The following is an 18,838-nucleotide window of genomic DNA, read 5'->3' as shown; positions in this document are numbered from 1 at the left end:
TTGAACCACAATCCTCAGATCTTAGCCTCTTGAGTAGCTGGCATTATAGGTGTCATTGATTTTTATAGAACATTTGAGCTCTCCTCTTTTCTAGATTTTCACTATATAGAATTTTGACTATAAAAAGCAGGTTTATATGAACTATAGTCACTGTGTTGTGTTGTGCAACACTATAACTTACTCCTGCTATAGACTTATTTTAGAACCAGTTATCCAGCTTCCCACTCCAGTACTCACCATTCTATGTTCAGACTGACTTCTTGGTTTCTACAGATCAGAACGAGCCTGCACAGGCTCTGTGTCTAGCTTATTTCACTTAAATGGCAATATTTGTTCATCTTTGTGTCTGAATAATATCCCACTATGTGTATATGTACTACATTTGCTTTCCCTATTTATCTGTTGGTGGCAACCTGGATTGATTGTGTATCTTTGCTATTTGAATAGTGTCACAGTAAATGCAGGTGTCTTTGATGGGGTTATTTGATACCCACCCAGAGGTGTCCTATAGTAGATTATTGTTTTCATTTGTATGTGTGTATTTGCTCATGCATATGTGCATGAATGCATGTGTATGTTTGAGACAGGAACTTGCTGTGTAGCCATGGCTCCACTCTCAACATGATCTGATTCCCAATTTTAGTTTTTTTGTTTTTGTTTTTGTTGGTGGTAGGGCTTGAACTCTCTGGGCCTGAGCGCTCTCCCTGAGCTCTTCAGAAGCTCAAGGGTACCTCCTTACCTCTTGAGTCACAGTACCCTTTCTGGTTTTTTGGAGTGAAGAGTCTCGTAGATTTTAGTGCCAGGGCTGGCTTTGAACTTAAATCCTCAGATCTCAGCCTCCTGAGTAGTTAGGATTACAGGCATGAGCCACTGTGCCCAGTCTAATTTTAGTTTTGTGAGAGGCTTTGGTATTGTTTTCATTAATGGCTGTACTAATTTGCAGTCCTACTGAGGGTATAAAATAGTTCCCTTTTCTCCCTTCTTGCTGGCATTTGTTAGTTTTTCTCTTGATAATAGTATTCTAAGTGGGGCATGGTGATACCTCCTTGTGGTTTTTATTTACATTTCCCTGATGTCCGATGATACTGAACATCATTCTCATATGCTACTTGGTCATTTGTATTGCTTTTGAGAAATACTATTCAGATGATTTTTCCTTTTTGTGTTGGTCATGGGGTTTGAATTCTGGGATTGGGCACTGTCCCTGAGCACTTCAGCTCAAGGCTACTGCCCTTTTCTAGTGAGTAATTGGTGATAAGAGTCTCACTGTCTTTAGTGCCTGGACTGGCTTTGAACCATGATCCTTAGATCTCAGCCTCCTGAGTAGCTGGGATTACAGGTGTGAGCCACCTCTCTCGGCGATTTTTACATTTTTTTAAACGTGGAATGTTTGGGGTTTTGTTGTTGGGTTTGTTTTTATTTGTTGAGTTTTTCAAATTCCTTATATTTTCTGAATAATATTCTTTTGTCAAGTAAATACTTTGTAAATACTTTCTCCCAATCTCCAAATCTGTAGGTTGTGTCTCCTCTCTCTCCTTTGCTACAAAGCTTCTTAATGTGGTACAGGTCCATTTATCTATTTTTGCTTTTTTTTTTTTTTTTTGGGGGCCAGTCCTGGGCTTGAGCTCAGGGCCTGAGCACTGTCCTTGGACTTTCTCAAGGCTAGAGCTCTACCACTTGAGCCTCAGCACCACTTCCGGCTTTTTTCTATATATGTGGTACCTATCGAGGAATCAAATCTGGGTCTTTGTGCATGCAAGGCAAGCACTCTACCACTAGGCCAAACTCCCAGCCCCCTATTTTTGCTTTTTGTTTCCTGTGCTTTTGGAGTCTTATCCAAAAAAAAATCTTTTTTTGCCCATGCCAGTGTTCTTTTTTTTTGGGGGGGGGGGGGAGTGTGGTGGTGGCTGGAGCTTGAACTCAGGGCCTGGACACTGCCCTTGAGCTTTCTCACCGGTAGTGCTCTACCACTTGAGTGGCAGCACTGCTTCTGGCTTTTTCTGTATATATGATATTGAGGAATGGAACCAGGGCTTCGTGCATGTTAGGCAAGCACTTTACCACTAGGCTGATACCATTAATTTGTTGTTTTTGTTGTTGTTGATGGTCGTGGAGTTTGAACTCTGAGCCTGGGCACTGCCCTGAGCTCTTCAGCTCAAAACTACCACTCTACCACTTTGAACCACAACACCATTTCCAGTTTTCTGATGGTTAATTGGTGATAAGAGTTCAAGGACTTTCGTGCCCAGGCTGCATTGAAGCTTGATCTTCAGATCTCAGTTTCCTGAGTAGCTAAGATTACAGGTGTGAGTCATGGGTGCTTTAAATGTTTCTTGTGTGTTTCATTCTGGTAGTTTTATTGTTAAGGCCTTATTTTTAAATCTTTAATACATTTTGAGTTCTACATGGTGAGAGATGTAGTGGCCATGTTTTAGTCTTCTGTATTTTGATAGCTGTTTTTCCTAGTACCGTTTATTGAGATGACTGTCCTTTCTTCAGTGTTTTTGGTGCCTTTATTTAGATTCAGTTGACTATTGATGCATGGTTTTGTTTCTGGAATCTGTTCTGTTTATATGGTTTAAGCATCTGTTTTAAGCCTTTGCCATGCTGTTTTATTTATCACTGTTTTGCAGTATGTCTTGAAGTCAGGTCAGGTATTGTAATATTTTCAATTTTATTCTTCAAGATTCGTCTTCTTTTTTCCCTTGTGGCATTGATGTTAGACTAAAGTCCTTGTACATGCTAGGCTTAGCATGTGCTACATTCCTAGTCCTTATTCACTGCCTTTATGCTTCCATGCGAATTTTCAGATTGATTTTTCTCGTTCTATGAAGAATCTCATTAGTATTTTGGTAGGTAATACATTGAATCTGTAAGTTGTTTAGGTCTTCATGGACATTTTACTGATATTCTAATGCATAAACATGGAAAGCCTCTCATCTAAAATCTTTGTAATTTAATTTTTGTGTATGTGTGTGTATGTGCGTTTCATTGGTGCTTGATAAATTTTTATTGCAGAAATCTTTTACTTCCTTGGTTGGATTTATTCCCAGGTATTTCATATCTTTTATGGCTATTGTGAGTTGGATTGTTTTCATGATTTTTTCCCAACAAATTCATGTCATGGTATTAAAATGCTGCTGATTTTTGTATTATCAAAGTTTGTATGCTGCAGCTTTACTGAGTCTGCTTATGTATTCCAGTAGTCTTTTGATATGGAGTTTTTTAGGCAAGGTGGTTGTTTTCTCTCCCTCCCTCCCTCCCTCCCTCCCTCCCTTCCTCCCTCCCTCCTTCTCTCTCTCTCTCTCTCTCTCTCTCTCTCTCTCTCTCTCTCTCTCTCTCTCTCTCTCTCTCTCTCTCTCTCTCCCTCTCTCCCTCTCTCTCCCTCTCTCCCTCTCTCCCTCTCTCCCTCTCTCCCTCCCCCCCCTCTCTCCCCCTCTCCCCTCCCCTCTCCCCTCTTCCCTCTTCCCTCTCCCCTCCCCTCTCTCCTGTCTCCTGTCTCCTCTCTCCTCTTTCCAGTTCTGGGGCTTGAACTTAGCACCTGAACACTGTCCTTGGACTTTCTCAAGGCTAGAGCTCTACCACTTGAGCCACAGCACCACTTCTGGCTTTTTTCTATGTATGTGGTACCGAGGAATTAAACCCGGGTTTTCATGCATGCTAGGCAAGCACTCAACCACTAGGCCAAACTCCCAAATGAATGGGATGGATTTAAATAGAGCCTTCACAGATGATGGTGATGAGGAGAGAAGTATTAATGCATGTTGTGTAATATAGGTAGCAGAATAGCAATTTGATGTGTGGTTGGTCGTAGTGATCTAAGAAAGTGACTGAGCTCCTTTGGGATGGATATAGGGATACTTATAGCGCCAGACTTCAGCAGCACAAGGGAGTTTGGGATTGAGGAAACATTTTATGAGAAAGTTCAAGATACAGGGACATTCCAGGACACAATAGGATCAGGGAGGATGGATAGGAGGTGGGGGAATCACAGATGCAGGGATTAGGATTTGAACATGAAAGATAAGTAGAGAGGTTTGAATTTTGTATAATGGGAATGGCAGAGAAATTATTTGGCCTCAAAATTTAAATGGATTCTGTTGTTTACTGCCTTTTAAATTGAGTTCTATAGTATCGAGTTCACCACGAAGGAGATTACAAAGATGGTGAGATTGACTTAGTCTACTTAAACCATTGTATTGAACATCCATCCATCTTTGTGTTTCTATATGTGTGGTCATGTGGTAACCACACTTTACCACATTGTCATGTAAGCCACTGATAAGATTGTTGAATGGAGAAAGATTATTAACAGAATAGTAATGTTCCTGGAGAGATTTTCCTTCAGTGTTTTTCCTTAACATTTAACACTTCAGCCTTTTTCTCTCAATACTTGGGGAAATAGTCCTTTACCCAGTTAATTACTGATTAGTCTAGTTTCAAGTTCTTTTTATATGATAGAAAATTTTCTTTTATCATTAGTTCATATGTTAATACACATGTATATACTTGCATACCACCCAGCGTATTTATTTGCAAGTTCCTAAGCTAAATCTAGCTTTTCTCTCTAGGTCTGACTTATTTCATTTAACATAATTTTATCCAGGTGTTTCCATTTATTTATAAAGACAGAGTTATGAACACTTTCTACTAATCCAGTAATCCTTATAAAAGGAAATGAGAATGGTTTCATTCAATTTTTAGGTTTCTGTCTTTGGTCATCTTTTAATTGATTTCTTATATGTTTTTGATAAACACTAAATTTTTATTTTTTAAAATTGGAGCAGCATTTGCCCAACTTGGTCTTTACTGATCACTCATGCTTCCTTTGACTTTCGGGATGAGTTTTGAGACCACACCTGAATAGGCGTAATTTCACCCAGTTTCTTGAGTTATAATTCTTTTTATTGTGAGATGCAAATTCACTCATAAAAGATAGACAACTTTCTTAAGCACTTTAGTTCTTTGAGAAGGATCATAATTGGTCCTCTCATATGACAAGTATAGTTTTTGTCATGTTGACAATATTGCTGCTTTACCCCTTTTGGCTCCCTGCCTATGTTTGTCTTTGGGAAACTTCCAAGAAAATCTTATATTGTTGTGTGTAATTTTAAATTTTTTTGATTTTTTTATTAAAGAATTTATTAACATTGATTTTTACATCATATTTCAAATGACACGTTTAACAAACGAGTGTTCAAGAAGGGAATCTCTGTATACAATCACTGGCACTTAGTTTTTAGAACATAATCACAATTAGACTAAGGGTTTGTATATCATAGATACATATTAATTTATGAAATAAAACATTGTGTCTATATCTCTGACCATAAAAGAAATGCAAACCAAAACAACTCTAAGATTCCACTTCACTCCAGTTAGAATGGCCAGGATCAAGAAATCTAATAATAACAGATGCTGGAGGGGATGTGGCCAGGAGGGATCACTACTACACTGTTGGTGGGAGTTCCTTACAAGACTAAACATAGAGCTCGCCTATGACCCAGCAATTCTACTACTAGGCATTTACCCAATTGTCCAGAAACAAGGACATACTAAATCCACCAGCACAACGATGTTCATTGCAGCGCTATTTACCATAGCAAAGATATGGAACCAACGTAGATGTCCCTCAGTTGATGAGTGGATCAACAAGATGTGGTATTTGTACACAATGGAATTCTATGCTGCTGTCAGCATAGAAAGACTTAGAAAAAATCATATTAAGTGAAGTAAGGCAGACTCAAAGGAACATAGGCCCAATGGTTTCCCTCATTTGTCATAATCAGTAGAAACCTTGGGTTCTCCTAGCAAAGATTTGCAATAGAGCAAAACCTTGATACATAAGGCCATACAGTATGACACTAAATGAAAGGACCTCTAGGATATAGAAACAAAAGCCATATAATGAATGATTGCTGTCCTTAATGTACTATATTATCTCTCATCTCTTTTGCTGTTCCTTGGTTATCTTACATTGTTACAGTATCTCACTTTGTTATCTGATATATTGGATATATTTGTATTTGGTTATTTGAAATTGGATAGGGAAGGAGGGAAAACAAGATGAGGGGTGGGCGTGGGGGGAGGGAAATGGGGACCAAGACATGAGAAAGGGTATCAATGTATGTGAATTAATGCACCTTCTATCTGGCAAATATACTGTAACACTTCTATTAATTACAATAAAAATATATGAAAAAAACATTATGTCTATAGAGTCATAAGTTTTTATGTCTGTGTAGTTATGTTTATATTTCCAATACCATGTCCATAGCATTGGGTATGCAAATATTGAGACCTCTCTCTTGTACTGTTTGGATCTAATAGCCACATATTAAGGATACCATGCGCCTTTTGTTCCTTAGGTCTTGACTTGTCTCACTAAACATGATTTGCTCTAGATTCATCCACTTCCCTGCAAATGCCATTATTTTATCTTGTCTGTTGGCTATGTAGAATTCCATTGTATATATATACCACATTTTTTGTATCCATTCATCTGCAGTAGGGCATCTGGATTGTTTCCATCGCCTGGCTATTGTGAATAGTGCAGAGATGAGCATAGCTGAGCAGGTGTCCTTATAATATCTTGGTTTAAGATGTTCAGGGTAGATGCCCAGAAGTGGTATGGCGGGATCATAGGGAAGGTCAATTTTCAGTTCTTTAAGAAACTTCCACACTGCTTTCCAGAGTGGCTGAACTAGTTTACAATCCCACCAGCAGTGTAGTAGGGTTTCTTTTTCTCCACAACCCTGCCAGCAACTGTCATTGTCTGAGTTCAAAATCTTGACTATTCTTATTGGGGTAAGGTGGTATCTTAGGGTTGTTTTTATTTGCATTTCCTTTATGACCATAGATGATGAACTTTTCTCATATGCTTTTCTGCCATTTTAATCTTCTCTTTTAATAAGTTTCTCTTTAGTTCTCTTGCCCATTCAGTGAATGGTTTGTTGGGTTTGGGGGGGATTAGTTTCTTTTCACTGCTAGACAGCCGGGCACTGTAGCTCTGGCCTGTAATCCTAGCTACTCAGGAGGCTGAGATCTGAGGATCAAGGTTCAAAGCCAGCCCAGGCACAAAAGGACCTGAGACTCTTAATCTCCAGTTAACCTCTAGCAGACAGGAAGTGGGGCTGTAGCCTTGTGCTGAAGAGCTCAGGTACAGTGCCCAGGCCGAGTTCAAGACCCATGACCCACAAAAAAAAGTAGAGAAAGAGAGTTGAAACCAGGTTGGTTGTTGTTTGTCCTTCCCTTTCTCCTCTCTTTCTTTCGTGCCAGAAAGGGGCTTGAACTTTGGGGGCTAAGTATTGTCACTGAGGTTTTTTTTTTTTTGCTAGAAGCTGGTGCTAGACCTACCACTTGAGTCGCAACTCCACTTCTGGCTTTTTGGTAGTTACTGGAGATTAGAGCCTCACAGACTTTCCTGCTGGGGCTGGCTGTCCAACTGCCATCGCCCATCAGCCTCCTGAGTAGGATTGTAGATGTGAACCACCATTACCCACTCTTGTGCATTTTAAAATCAACATACTTAGGTTTTCTTTGTAGTCAGAACCAGTTAGCCAAAATGAAGTGTAACATTTTTCAGATTTTGGGGAGCAGTCTTTTGCATTCCAAACCACATGAATTGATTCTCATCTGGGAACAAATTTCCCCAGTTGATTTGCTTTTTGCTGATATCAGGAGTCATTTTGATTGTCACCTGCAGATGGAATGAAGGTGCTGCTGGCATATAAAGGACAGGGACAGAGATTGGGGGTGCTGCCAGTTGGTTTTGTTTTGTTTTTACATTGCCCAGATACCTCCTACAACAAAGAAGTATCTGGCTTAAAGGGCCTAGGCCGTGATGCTTAATGTATAGTCACCTTTGAATATACCAGCAAAGTTAGGCTTAACTACATTATCTGACTTACATGTTAGGACACCTCTTATTAGGTAAGTAATACAATTTTTATCCTCAAGGCCTTGATGAAGAAGCAGTATAGTATACAAACCTTAGATTTAATTGTGTAGGAAAATATTATTAGGTAAATATTTGGGATGCAAGATTTTTTTTTGTTTTTTTAAAACACTTTCTTTGGAGAACAAATGTTTGTAACATTGAAGTACATAAAATATTTTTAATATTGCAGATCTAGAAATGGCCATTGCATACTGGAACTTAGTGCTTAATGGAAGATTTAAATTCTTAGACTTATGGAATAAATTTTTGTTGGTAAGTTGACCTTTTCTGCAGTTTCATATGTTTTCTCTAAGATTATATTGTACTTAAATAACATTTTGCAGCATGATAAACTTGTCTCAGAACATTTGATATAAAATGAGAAATTTGATTACTAGAATTTCATTCGGTTGTTTTCATTCTTTTAGCATCATCTGGTCTATATTTTTGCACCTGTTTTCAGTTATGTGAATGTTTTCTTATTTTTCATAAACAGGAGCATCATAAAAGATCAATACCAAAAGATACTTGGAATCTTCTTTTAGACTTCAGTACAATGATTGCCGATGACATGTCTAATTATGATGAAGAAGGTAATGAAAAGTTTTTCCCTACCATCTTTTAAAACCTGGCTTCCTACATCTTTTATTGCATACTCTCGAACTTCCTATCTACTTCTGCTTTCTTTGGAGTTGTACTTCTCCTGAGTTTTTATTTGTGTTACTTGTTACTTATTTTGTACTTTTTTTTTTTTTTCTCTTTTGGGAAGGTATTGGGGATTGAATTCAAGACTTTACACATGCTGACCATATGCCTCCTCTGTTTATTCTCTTCTGGGCTTACAAAATAACATTATTGTTACTAATGAATTTTTGTTACTTCCTTTATATTCTGTCCTAGAGGGGTACATGTTGCTCAGCGGTAGAGAACTTATCTAGCATGGCAGTGCCCTGGTTTCATTCTCAGCAGCACTGGAGGGGAAGAACTACAGGCAGTATTGTTTCAGTAAAGCACAAATAATTTTATTGGTATTTTAGATTTTAAGTTTCCTTTAAGAATGCATTTAAGTATTTTACATGTGTATATTTTCACTGCAAGCTTGATTGTAAACTCTTTTAAGTTCACTGACTTTGTCTAATTTAAGTTGTACTTTTGCTGCCTGGTGTGGTACATTGACATTCAGTAAATCATCATCCCTGAAATACTTCTGTTACTTCATATATTCCGTTGTGGTGATTTATACCGACTTCCAAACAGATACTTATCTGTAGTCCCTTTTGAGAACTAGCAGGATGACTTTTTGAGATTATTAAATATGAAAATATTCTTGGAAAAATCTTTTCTAGCCGTCAGTCTCACAACCATTTAAGGAAGTTTTTCTTTTTCCCACCTTTCCCCCCTACACCCCACCCCTTTTTTTGTTGTTGTGGGACTTGAACTCTGGGCCTGGGCACTGTCCCTGAGCTCTTCACTCAGGGCTAGTGTTCTACCACCTGAGCCACAGCACCACTTCCTCTTCTTCCCATTTCTTTGTTGTGTGTATAGTCTGCAATAAAATGTAAAGAATGTTGACTCTTTCCTGTTACTGATAATTGTGTTTTTTTAGGGTAGAGGGCTTATTTGTTGTCAGGTAGCCCTAAGGTTTGAATTCAGGGCCTCATGCCTGCTAGCCAAATGCTTTACTGGTTGAGCACAACCCCAGCCCTCTGTTCGGTTTTATACTAAGCGAGAATAGAGGATTTGGGGCTAGGCATGTATATGTATTCAGACATGCCTATCTTCAGTTTAAAACCTTCTAGTAATTATCATGAAATAGGATAGAACTTGACACTTGCTTTGTAAGAGCAGCTCAGAGTGTCTGGAAACTTGTGTCTTCCAGTTAGGCTTGTAGCAGTGACAGTCTGCCATCCTGTCTTGATTGTTCCTTAAAGTACCAGTTTATTCTTTGACACTACTGGAATTTGAACTCTGGGTCTTGTGCTTGCTAGATAGGTGTTCTACTATATGAGCCAACCTATATTTCCGTTTTGCCTTTCATTGGGAACTTTCAGAAAACCATAGTATACTGTATTACTGCCAGGAATTCTTTTCTTTACTCAAGCAATAAGAATATATAGGATATTTTGTATAGGAACTATAAACACTGAGTTTTGAAACACTTATCATTGGGAACAGGTAAGAATAATACTTGAAAATGTTGGGTGCTGGTGGCTCATGCCTCCTTTTAGGAGGCCGAGATCTAAGAATCATGGTTCAAAGCCAGCTTTGGCAGGAAAGTCCATGGGCTTGAAATGAATCCCTGTCTCAAATGATAGAACACTAACCTTGAGCAAAAAAAAGGAGTTCAGGGACAGTGCCCAGGCCCAGAGTTCAAGCCCTAGGACCAACAAAGAAAAAAAAGGGGGAAAAAGAATTATAAAAGCCCCCAAAGACTATTATTAGCCTTATTTCTACTTTTTTTCTTCTGTTTTTCCCACATTTTTTTCTTTGTTCCAGGAGCATGGCCTGTTCTTATTGATGACTTTGTGGAATTTGCACGCCCTCAAATTGCTGGGACAAAAAGTACAACAGTGTAGCACTAAAGGAACCTTCTAGAATGTACATAGTCTGTACAATAAATACAACGGAAAATTGCACAGTCAATTTCTGCTGGCTGGACTGAACTGAAGATCAATCCTCATAATTCAAACGGAGGGTTGAGACAAATCTTTAAGGATACATCTTGGACCATATCGTATTTCATTCTCCTAATGGTGGTTTGGGCTTGTCTTCTAGTCTGGGCCGCTCTAAACATTTATAATTCCAACATTGTGGATTTCATCTTATATCTGTGGACCATCCTAGTTTGTTCTCCCATAAGTCTTAGAAGCTTTATGGCAATTATTTTGAGGTTTCCATTCTTGCATAAAGCACAATGCTGTCTTCATCAGAAAACAGTTTGGCATAAGAATTAAACATAATGAACATTACAAACAATTTATAAAAACTTCTTAAATATATGCTTTGGGCTAGTTGCAAAGACTATGCTAATAGCACTTCCAGTGAGAGTGATATATTTAAGTGTACTGAATCTGGAATAGTGTTTTTGTTTGGGGGGATTTAATTTTTTTCTGGCATATCACATGTATCATTGACATGAGTAGACTATCTGATGAAAGAAATGTCAAAGTAACCAACGTGAAAATTTTCCTAGGATACTTGGTGCCTATCGAAAATATGTATTGTGTTTTAGACTCTTGATTCCAAAAAGGTTCCACAGAACTAGTCTGTACTTACTTTACCCAGGTGGTCCTACAGGGAGCTTTTATTTAGAAAACATCTGCATAATACTAGATCACGCTCTGATCTACGTTATGCACTCCGTAATTGGATTTCATTATGCTTTTGAAATACTTATATGCCTATCAGATAAATTAAACTATTTAATTCGTTTTGAATGTTTTGGATTGCTACACAATACAATATTCTAAATTTAGGCATGAGGGTTTATTTTTTTTTCTTCTTTTTGGTCATCGCACTATGGAACACAAATGAAATTCTCTTAATTTATAAGAAGATAGTAGGAATTAAATTTTGGAAATGGTTGTGATGAGCCATGAAGTTCAATCTTTATAATATAGGTACTACTCTTTCAGACAAGTAGTCCATTTTTGATGACTTCTTATTTTGTTGAAATTGCTTTAATGCTAAATCACTGTGGTTGCCAAATATTTAAAAACTTCAAGAGCAAAGATTTTCAACCAACCATATACTTTATGCAGAATATCAATCTGGCTTTTATTTTTATAAATTATTTATACTCTATTCTTTTGTTTTAGCTCAGTTTTCACATTAAAGCAGTATGCTATCTTGGATTTGTTTTGCTCGTTACAAGTTCCATGCACTGCTTTCCTGCTGAAAACACCCATTTGTGTTTACTTACATGTGAAGGCTTTAATTACTTCCTTAAATCTTTTGATACGGCAAGTTAAAGATGATGAGCTTAAATTTAAGATGACCATTAATAGGAACAGATTTTCCTTGGTGTATCTTGGTACTAAGTGTCTATATTGATATTAACAAAAGATGTACTTCAGAGTAGCAGTACATTTTATGTTTTTAAGAAACAGTGACATACTAAAACATGGATTTACTGATTTGAAATTGACTAGAACTATCATCCCTTTGCTATTATGTTAATATTCCAGTTATTTCAATAATACAGTTCTACCAAAAGAAAAATTTGAACATTTTCAAAGGTTAAAGGAATTGTTATAAAAGAAAAAGCAAAAAGAAGAATCCTGCTGTTTGCTTCATTTCATTTTTGTAACTATGAAGAGGAACTTCAATTATGAAAAAAATTCAAAATATATTTTACTGTATTGTTTTCTGTCTTGAAGATTTTGAGTTATAATATTGTTTTCAGATTATTCAAGTGTGGTGTGTTTTGGAATGAGATTTCATTAGCTTTTTTCCCCACAATATATTTTTTTCATAAAAATCAAATATTGGTTGTGGCCTAGAGCCTTGAGTTTTACAAATTTTTCCTTTTAAATGCAAGACCTTTTCAACAAAATAGTGTTTGTCATCAGTATGGTACTAAACATTTATAATTACTGTGTAATTATAAACAAAAATACATAAAGCTTTGAATATAATTATGTAGCATAAAAGTTAAGTTTGTTCACTATGATGGCATCTTAGAATTAAAACTATTACTAGGGCTGAAAAGAGAAAACTGATTTAATATGGTGTGATTATTCTGAGGATAAATGGCTATAATGTTTTGTACTGAAGAAAGCTTACACATGACTGTGTGTGTGTGTGTGTGTGTGTACACGTGTGCGCGTCTAAGAGAAAGACACACACTTGACTTGAATGCTTTAGTTCACAAGCATTTCAGTCTTCATTTTGTCAACTTCCCATTCTGATCTCCTTGTTTCAAACTGAACCACTGGTACAGTTTCCTTTTTTGCCAAATGTCAGAACAGGTACCCATTTTAAAATGTAATGCTTTTTAAATAGTAAAATGTATAAAATTAGAAGTACCCACATATAAAAATACTTGAGATCAAGGTTATCTTTAGTGAATATCACCTGCATTTATCTGTAAGTTCAACTGTGTTTCTTAAGATCCCTGTCATATTACCAACAGAGGCAATAAAAGCTTCAGTAAAATTGCCATGATCTTTTTACATATTATTTCAGTGTATTAGTTTTTTAAAAACTAAAGCATACCTGAAAACTTTCCCAGGAAGAATCAGTACTCATTTAAAGAGCTATGTAAGATTTTGGGGAGAAAAGATGTGCCAGGTCCTGTTTACTACATTTGAAATGTTTACAACTATACTGGGCTGCTTTACTTAAAAACTACTGTAGTTGTATAATATGCCATTGTAAGTATGTGTTCTTATTATAAGACTTCAATAGTTTTGATGAGACAAAGTAAATTAACAAACATGGGAAATATTTTAAATATCTTTTCTGGAGAATCCTTATTTATGAAACGTAAACTATTTTTTCCTCCAAGACTCAAGTGAAGTGTTATTTTTTATTTGATGATAATCAGAAAATTTGAGTAATCATAGCTAATTTAATATACACTGCTTAGATTTTTATACGTTACTAATAGGATTGCATATTGTAAACTTAGAATTTTTGCATACAAATGACAGAAAAACATTAGAATAGAGAATTTTAGAAAAGGACAGTGGTGCTGGGGAAATTCATTATGGTTCACAAAGTATGCCTTTGTAAAACTGAATCAACGCTTAACAAGAGTTAATTTATGTAGTTATAAATGTTGAATTGTGTATACTTAATAGAAAATATCTTGGCACCTCAACAGTTTTATCTAGATGTTATCTTATACTTTTAATAATATGATTTATATTGAATACTTAGATGTTTTGATAAGATTTTATCAAATTTGATAATATGTAATATTTTTCAAATGTGAATTATTTAACATATATCTTAATAATGGAGGACATAAATGCTGAATTGTGATTTCTATATAATGTGACAAATAGGGTTCAAATTATGGCTCATCATTTAATTGATTATAAACTTGAGTATATTTCTGAGTTTTTTATTGCCTCCATTTTTTGCAATCATAGCAGTAATTTTTATTTCATAGGTAGGTAGTGAAGGGTATTTGTCCTGACAGTTTTACCTCTGATTCTTAGGGTAAGTGTTTTATATTTTGTAGTTAATTTTGAGAATTCCTAACAGTACCAAAGTGTTTTTCAAACATTATCCTTACTATTTGTTTTTTTGGTTGAATATTTGCTTTATTTATGCCTGATTTTGGAGGCAGATTGAAATTTTATTTTTTATTTTATTTTTCACCAGTCCTAGGGCTTGTACTCAGGGCCTGGGAACTTTGGCTTTTGAAAGGCTAGCATTCTTACCACTTGAGCCACAGCACCACTTCTGGCTTTTTCTGTGTATGTGGTACCGAGGAATTGAACCCAGGGATTCATGCATGCTAGGCAAGCACTCTAAGACTATACTCCTAGACCCTAGAAATACTCTTTAAACTTATAAAAATGAATGCTTTTTTTTAAAAGTCAGAACACTTTAAGTACTTTTTGTGCTGTCTGTGGGTGATTGATTTATGTGAGAACTTATCATTACCCTCAGTAGAAAATTAATGACGCTTTTGTCTTTAGTAAAAAAAACTTTTGTAAGGAAATTATGACAAAAAGGTACACAACTTTTTTTGTGTGGGGGTTGGTCCAGTAGTGGCACTTGAATTCAGGGCCTGGCCACTGTCCCTGATCTTCTTTGTCTCTTTGTCCCAGAGCTCTACCACTTGAGCCACAGCGCCACTTCCATTTTTGAGTGGTTAATTGAAGATAAGCGTCTCATAGACTTTACTGCTGGCTTCAAATTTGATCCTCAGATCTCATTCTTTAAAAAGTATATTTGTGGAGTTTTAAAGGAAAATTGAAGGGAATCATTTTGTAATTATTCATTTTCAGATACTTGAAATATTTTTAATTTATGTGTATCACAAAGTTCCTTCTCTTACAAATATTGCTTCTTTATTTTCAGTTTAAGGTTTTTGCTGTTGTCCTGTGCCAAAGTTAATGCAGCTTGTAATGCATACATTGGTTTTTAAATTGTAACTTGTAGTTTCTTTGGGGTATAACAGGCAAGGTATCTTTCATTTATTAGCTTTATAATTTTATCTATTGTAGGTTATTAGTGTTTCATATAAGACTTGATGTGGGCTGTTTTAGTTAGGGTTAGATTATTTGGGGTGCAGGGTGGGCAATGATGTATTTTGCTGTGTATCTCTGGTGGCTGACGATCCTCCTGTGTGCTGAGATTATAGGTGTGTACCATAGCGCTCTACTTGATTGTTTTTTGTTTTTGTTTTTGTTTTTGTTTTGTTCAGTCCTGAGGCCTGAACTCAGGACCTGGGTATTGTCCCTGAGCTTTTCCATGCTAGGCTAGCGCTCTACTATCAAGCCACAGCTTCAGTTCCATCTTTTTGGTGGTTAATTGGAGTAAGAGGGCTCCTCAAACCACAGTCTTCAAGATCCCAGCCTCTGGAGTAGCTAGGATTGGAGGGTGGAAGCCACTAAGCCCTACCTGGTTGTTTTTGGGTTTTTTTTTGTTATGTGCCAGCACTGAGATTTAAATTTGGGACCTGGGCACTGACCCCAGCTTTGGTGCTCAAGGCTAGCCCTCTAGCCTTTGACCCACAGCTCCATTTTTGGGTTTTTGGTTGTTAATTGGAGATAGTCTCACAGTCTTTCCTGCCCACCCTGGTTTTGAATTGTCATCCTCAGATCTCAGCCTCCCTGTGTAACCAGGATTACAAGTGTAAGTCACTGGCAGTGAGTTTGATTTTTTTTTTCAATAATTGAAGTTTCTAATGGCTGAAAGGGAATATTATCTCATTGGAAAATCAGTGGACTAGAAGTACAAGCTACCTGATATTAAAGCTAGCCTAAATATATGTTTCTGCACTGCTTTGAAAAGCAAAAAAAAAAAAAAAAAAAAAAACCAAAGAAAAGAATTTTGAACCCAAGCAGTGAAAACAAGTCTTGATTTGAAGCAGTGGAATACGTGAAACATCTGGGACAGAATATGAGTGATTTAATGAGAGAATAAAGGGAGTGAAAGGGAAAAGGAACTAGAAAGTATAAAAAGTAGACAGTATATTTTAAGTCCATGTTAAATAGAAGTTGTATTTCAGATTAGGAGGTATTCTGAGAAGACATTGCAGCTAGTGGCAAATTTGGGAATAGTAAACGAGAGGTTTACAGAAATGTTTTAGGGCAGGACTAAAGTCACACCAGTGGCTCACAGCTCAGAGCAGTTGTAGAAGATTTCAGAGGTAGCATGTTTAGTTTCCATGCAACAGTTAATGCTGTCAGCCTCACTAGTGCCTTCTACCTTTGTGTTGAAGTAATAAGAATATGCTATTACTCCTAAGATTTTTTTTTTTTTTTGGTGTGGTTCCTGGGGCTTGAACTCAGACCCTGGGTACTGTCCCTAAGCTTTTTGTACTCAAGTCTAGCTCTTCATCACTTGAGCCACAGTGCCACTTACAGCTTTTCCTGACTACTTTATTGGAGATAAGATCCCTGGACATCCTGCTGGCTTCAAATCATGATTCTTAGAGCTCAGCCTCCAGTAGCTAGGGTGATAGGATTACAGCACTTCCTACAGTATTACAGTATTAAAACAGCAACCAAAATATAGCTTTGCTGCTGGGGTGTAGCTTAAGTGATGGAGCTCATGTTAGGTCAAACAAGGCCCTGGGTTCAATCTCCAGATCCTTTTAAGTGTAATTTATCCTAAAATTCAATTATTTAGCTGAGTCTCAGCAGTTTTAGCAAATTTATAGAAATTTTTTAAAGCATCCATTTTTAGAGCATTTTCACAGAAAGTTCTCTTTGTTTCTTTGCAGTACACTTAAAATTTTTTTTATTGTAATTAATAGAGGGGTTATAGTTATATTTGCCAGATAGAAAGAGCATTATTTCACACACATTGATACCCCTTCTCATGTTTTTGTCCCCATTTCCATCTCACTACACCCTCTCCTCATCTTGTTTTCCCCCCTTCCCTTTCCTATTTTACTTACTGCTGGCTTCAAATCCTGATCCTTAGAGCTCAGCCTCCAATAGCTAGGATTATAAGATTAGAGCATTATTTCTTATTCTTTGCCAGTCCTGGGCTTGGGCTCATGACCTGAGCACTGTCTTTGGGCTTTCTCAAGACCAGAGCTCTACCAGTTGAGTCAGCACCATTTCTGGCTTTTTTCTATGTATGTCGTGCCGAGGAATCGAACCCAGGTCTTTGTGCTTACTAGGCAAGCAAGTACTCTACCCCTATGCCCCACTCCCAGCCCCAGCATATTTTTTTTACTTAGAGGGTAGTTACTCTAAGGACCCTCAGTGCCTTGGAGGAGGTGAAATGTGTGGAGGCCCGTGCTCTGCCACTACTGTACACTACCATGTATTTCACAGCAGCCCGCCGGTCAGTGGCTGGGGAGGCACTGGTGATCTCACTCTCCCACACCTTCCATGTCTGAGAGAACTTTGGAAATGAAATCAGTAATGCTTTAAAAAGTTGATTAAGAGGCCGGGAGTTTGGCCTAGTGGTAGAATGCTTGCCTTGCATGCATGAAGACCCTGGTTTGATTCCTTGGTACCCCACATGCATAGCAAAAAGCCGAAAGTGGTGCTGAGGCTCAAGTGGTAGAGTGTTAGCCTTGAAAAAGTCCAAGGACAGTGTTCAGGCCCTGAGCTCAAGCCCAGGACTGCCCCCCCCCCAAAAAAAAAAAAGTTGATTAAGTTGTAGCTACCGATGCTCTTATACAGGTATGTTCCAAGGCAATCTTAAGTGACTGCCCCAAAACCAGTTTATAAAGCGGGGTGCTGGTGGCTCATACTTGTAATCTGAGCTACTAAGGAGGCTGAGATCTGAGGATCACAGTTTGAAGCAACCCTGGCAGAAAGATCCCAGTGAATTTCCTGTTAAGCAGAAGGGCTTGAGTAGTAGAGCAACTAGCCTTGAGCAAAAGGATCACAGAGACAGTGCCCAGGCCAAGTTCAAGTCCCACGACCCACAGAAAACAAAGTATAAATTACAGGTTACCTGTATTCACACAATAAAGATTTTTTGTGTGTATGTTTTTGTTTTCCCCAGTCCTAGGGCTTAAACTCAGGGCCTGAGCGCTGTCCTTGGATTTTCTCAAGGCTAGAGCTCTACCACTTGAGCCCCAGTACCACTTCCGGCTTTTTTCTATGTATGTGGTACCGAGGAACCTGGGTCTTCGTGCATGCTAGGCAAGCACGCTACTAGGCCAAACTCCATGCCCCTACATGATATATTTGAACAGACAAATCTATTAAGGAATGGTGGCTGGCATGGGTAGTGGCAAATGGGAGTTAACTGCTAATGGATACATGTTTCTTTTTAGGATAATGAAAATATTGGGACTAATGATGGATGCTCAACTATGTGGCTAATTGCTGATTTAAAGTTATAAGGCAATCTCAATGGTATATGAACTATGTATAGTTATTTTTAGAACACCAGTGAAGCTTTGTGATTTCATAATGGCATTCTGTGAGTTTATTAGGAAAATAATGTATTTCTAATCACATCTGATTTTAGAAACAGTTCTGATGACCCATAGTATTGTTGCACTATTGCATGCACATGTGGCTCAGATTTTCCCTTTTAAAACAGGAGGGATTGCACCTTCAGCCATCTTGGATGAATCCATCAGGACTTGAAGGTAAAAGCATACTTGGGTTTTATCTGGAAGGAATGTGAGGAATAATGGTTTCACACTAAAACCTAGGGGCTGCTTCGCTTCTTTTGAGTTCTCAATGTTGTGCCTCTGCTAAGTAGCAAGGGACACTAGTTGGTCAGTGCTGGGCACTTATT

The 18,838-nt window shown here is 37.5% G+C and overlaps 1 protein-coding gene across 5 annotated transcripts in view; it reads left to right on the top strand.

The window, feature by feature from the left end:
• Nucleotides 1–13,100, top strand: part of Dcun1d1 (defective in cullin neddylation 1 domain containing 1) — a 49,572-nt gene extending 36,472 nt beyond the window's left edge. For all 5 annotated transcript variants that reach the window (XM_090342671.1, XM_090342634.1, XM_090342661.1 and 2 more), the window contains 3 exons: nt 8,130–8,212; nt 8,436–8,532; nt 10,436–13,100. In XM_090342671.1, the coding sequence (XP_090198797.1) occupies nt 8,130–8,212; nt 8,436–8,532; nt 10,436–10,515 (260 nt within the window). In that variant the 3' untranslated portion in view covers nt 10,516–13,100. The remainder of the gene's footprint in view (nt 1–8,129; nt 8,213–8,435; nt 8,533–10,435) is intronic.
• The last annotated feature ends 5,738 nt before the right edge of the window (nt 13,101–18,838 follow it).

The sequence above is a fragment of the Megascapheus bottae genome, chromosome 1 (genome assembly GCF_031878675.1).
Source record: "Megascapheus bottae isolate mThoBot1 chromosome 1, mThoBot2.hap1, whole genome shotgun sequence".
NCBI lineage: Eukaryota > Metazoa > Chordata > Mammalia > Rodentia > Geomyidae > Megascapheus > Megascapheus bottae.
This window is presented reverse-complemented; position numbering and strand designations above follow the sequence as displayed.